This window comes from Mesitornis unicolor, unplaced genomic scaffold (genome assembly GCF_000695765.1).
Source record: "Mesitornis unicolor isolate BGI_N332 unplaced genomic scaffold, ASM69576v1 scaffold1695, whole genome shotgun sequence".
Taxonomy (NCBI): Eukaryota; Metazoa; Chordata; class Aves; order Mesitornithiformes; family Mesitornithidae; genus Mesitornis; species Mesitornis unicolor.
This window is the reverse complement of record NW_010187293.1, coordinates 5,577-6,216: the sequence shown is the minus strand read 5'-3', so window position 1 is coordinate 6,216 and position 640 is coordinate 5,577. Positions and strand designations below refer to the sequence as shown.

Genomic DNA, 640 nt, shown 5'->3' with positions numbered 1-640 from the left:
CTGAAGGCTGTAGGATATTTAATAGATTCTGGTTTAGGAGATGCTGCTGATTCACTGGCAAAGAGATAGGTAGAGAATTGAGGAGGTTTTGATTCAAAGAGTGTGGAAGATTGTTGTTTGAAGAGCTGTTCTGCGGAAAATGAAGCGAGTGTTCGTGGCCAGCGAAAGGGAAGTCGCTCCCGAGGGGCAGCTGGCTCTGGAGCGGGTTCCCAGCTGCGGTAGTGACGATAACGCCATCCTGAAGCACAGACGTTGTCTTGGTGATGGCAGGTTGGCTGGTGCCAGCTATGGCTATCGATGACGATGGTCCTGAACCCCCTGCAACGCAAGAGAACACAATGATTAACACAATACTGCCTGCTGGGGGACAACCTATACAAAGCTTTAAATAATTAGGTTAATGCAAAATTTTCTGGAAAAAAAATGGGTTTGGTAATCACACACGGGGAAAAAATGTTGTGAGCATGGAGACTTGAACATTTTTAAAATATGAATTCAGAAATTATTTAACCATGCACTCCTATTTCCCTTGAATTTCTTTGAGTGGGGATAGAATAGGGTTTCATTCATCACATATTTGGATTAGCACAAACCTGAAAGCAACCATAACTTACTACAGGTGGTTGTGGACCAGTATGAA

The 640-nt window shown here is 43.6% G+C and overlaps 1 protein-coding gene across 1 annotated transcript in view; it reads right to left on the bottom strand.

The window, feature by feature from the left end:
• The window catches only part of LOC104541329 (methyl-CpG-binding domain protein 5-like), a gene marked incomplete at its 5' end in the record, with an annotated part of 17,456 nt that extends 17,138 nt beyond the window's left edge, over positions 1-318 (bottom strand). Inside the window, one exon of the mRNA XM_010185374.1 lies at positions 1-318. Within this exon, the coding sequence (XP_010183676.1) occupies positions 1-318 (318 nt within the window).
• Between the last annotated feature and the right edge of the window lie 322 nt (positions 319-640).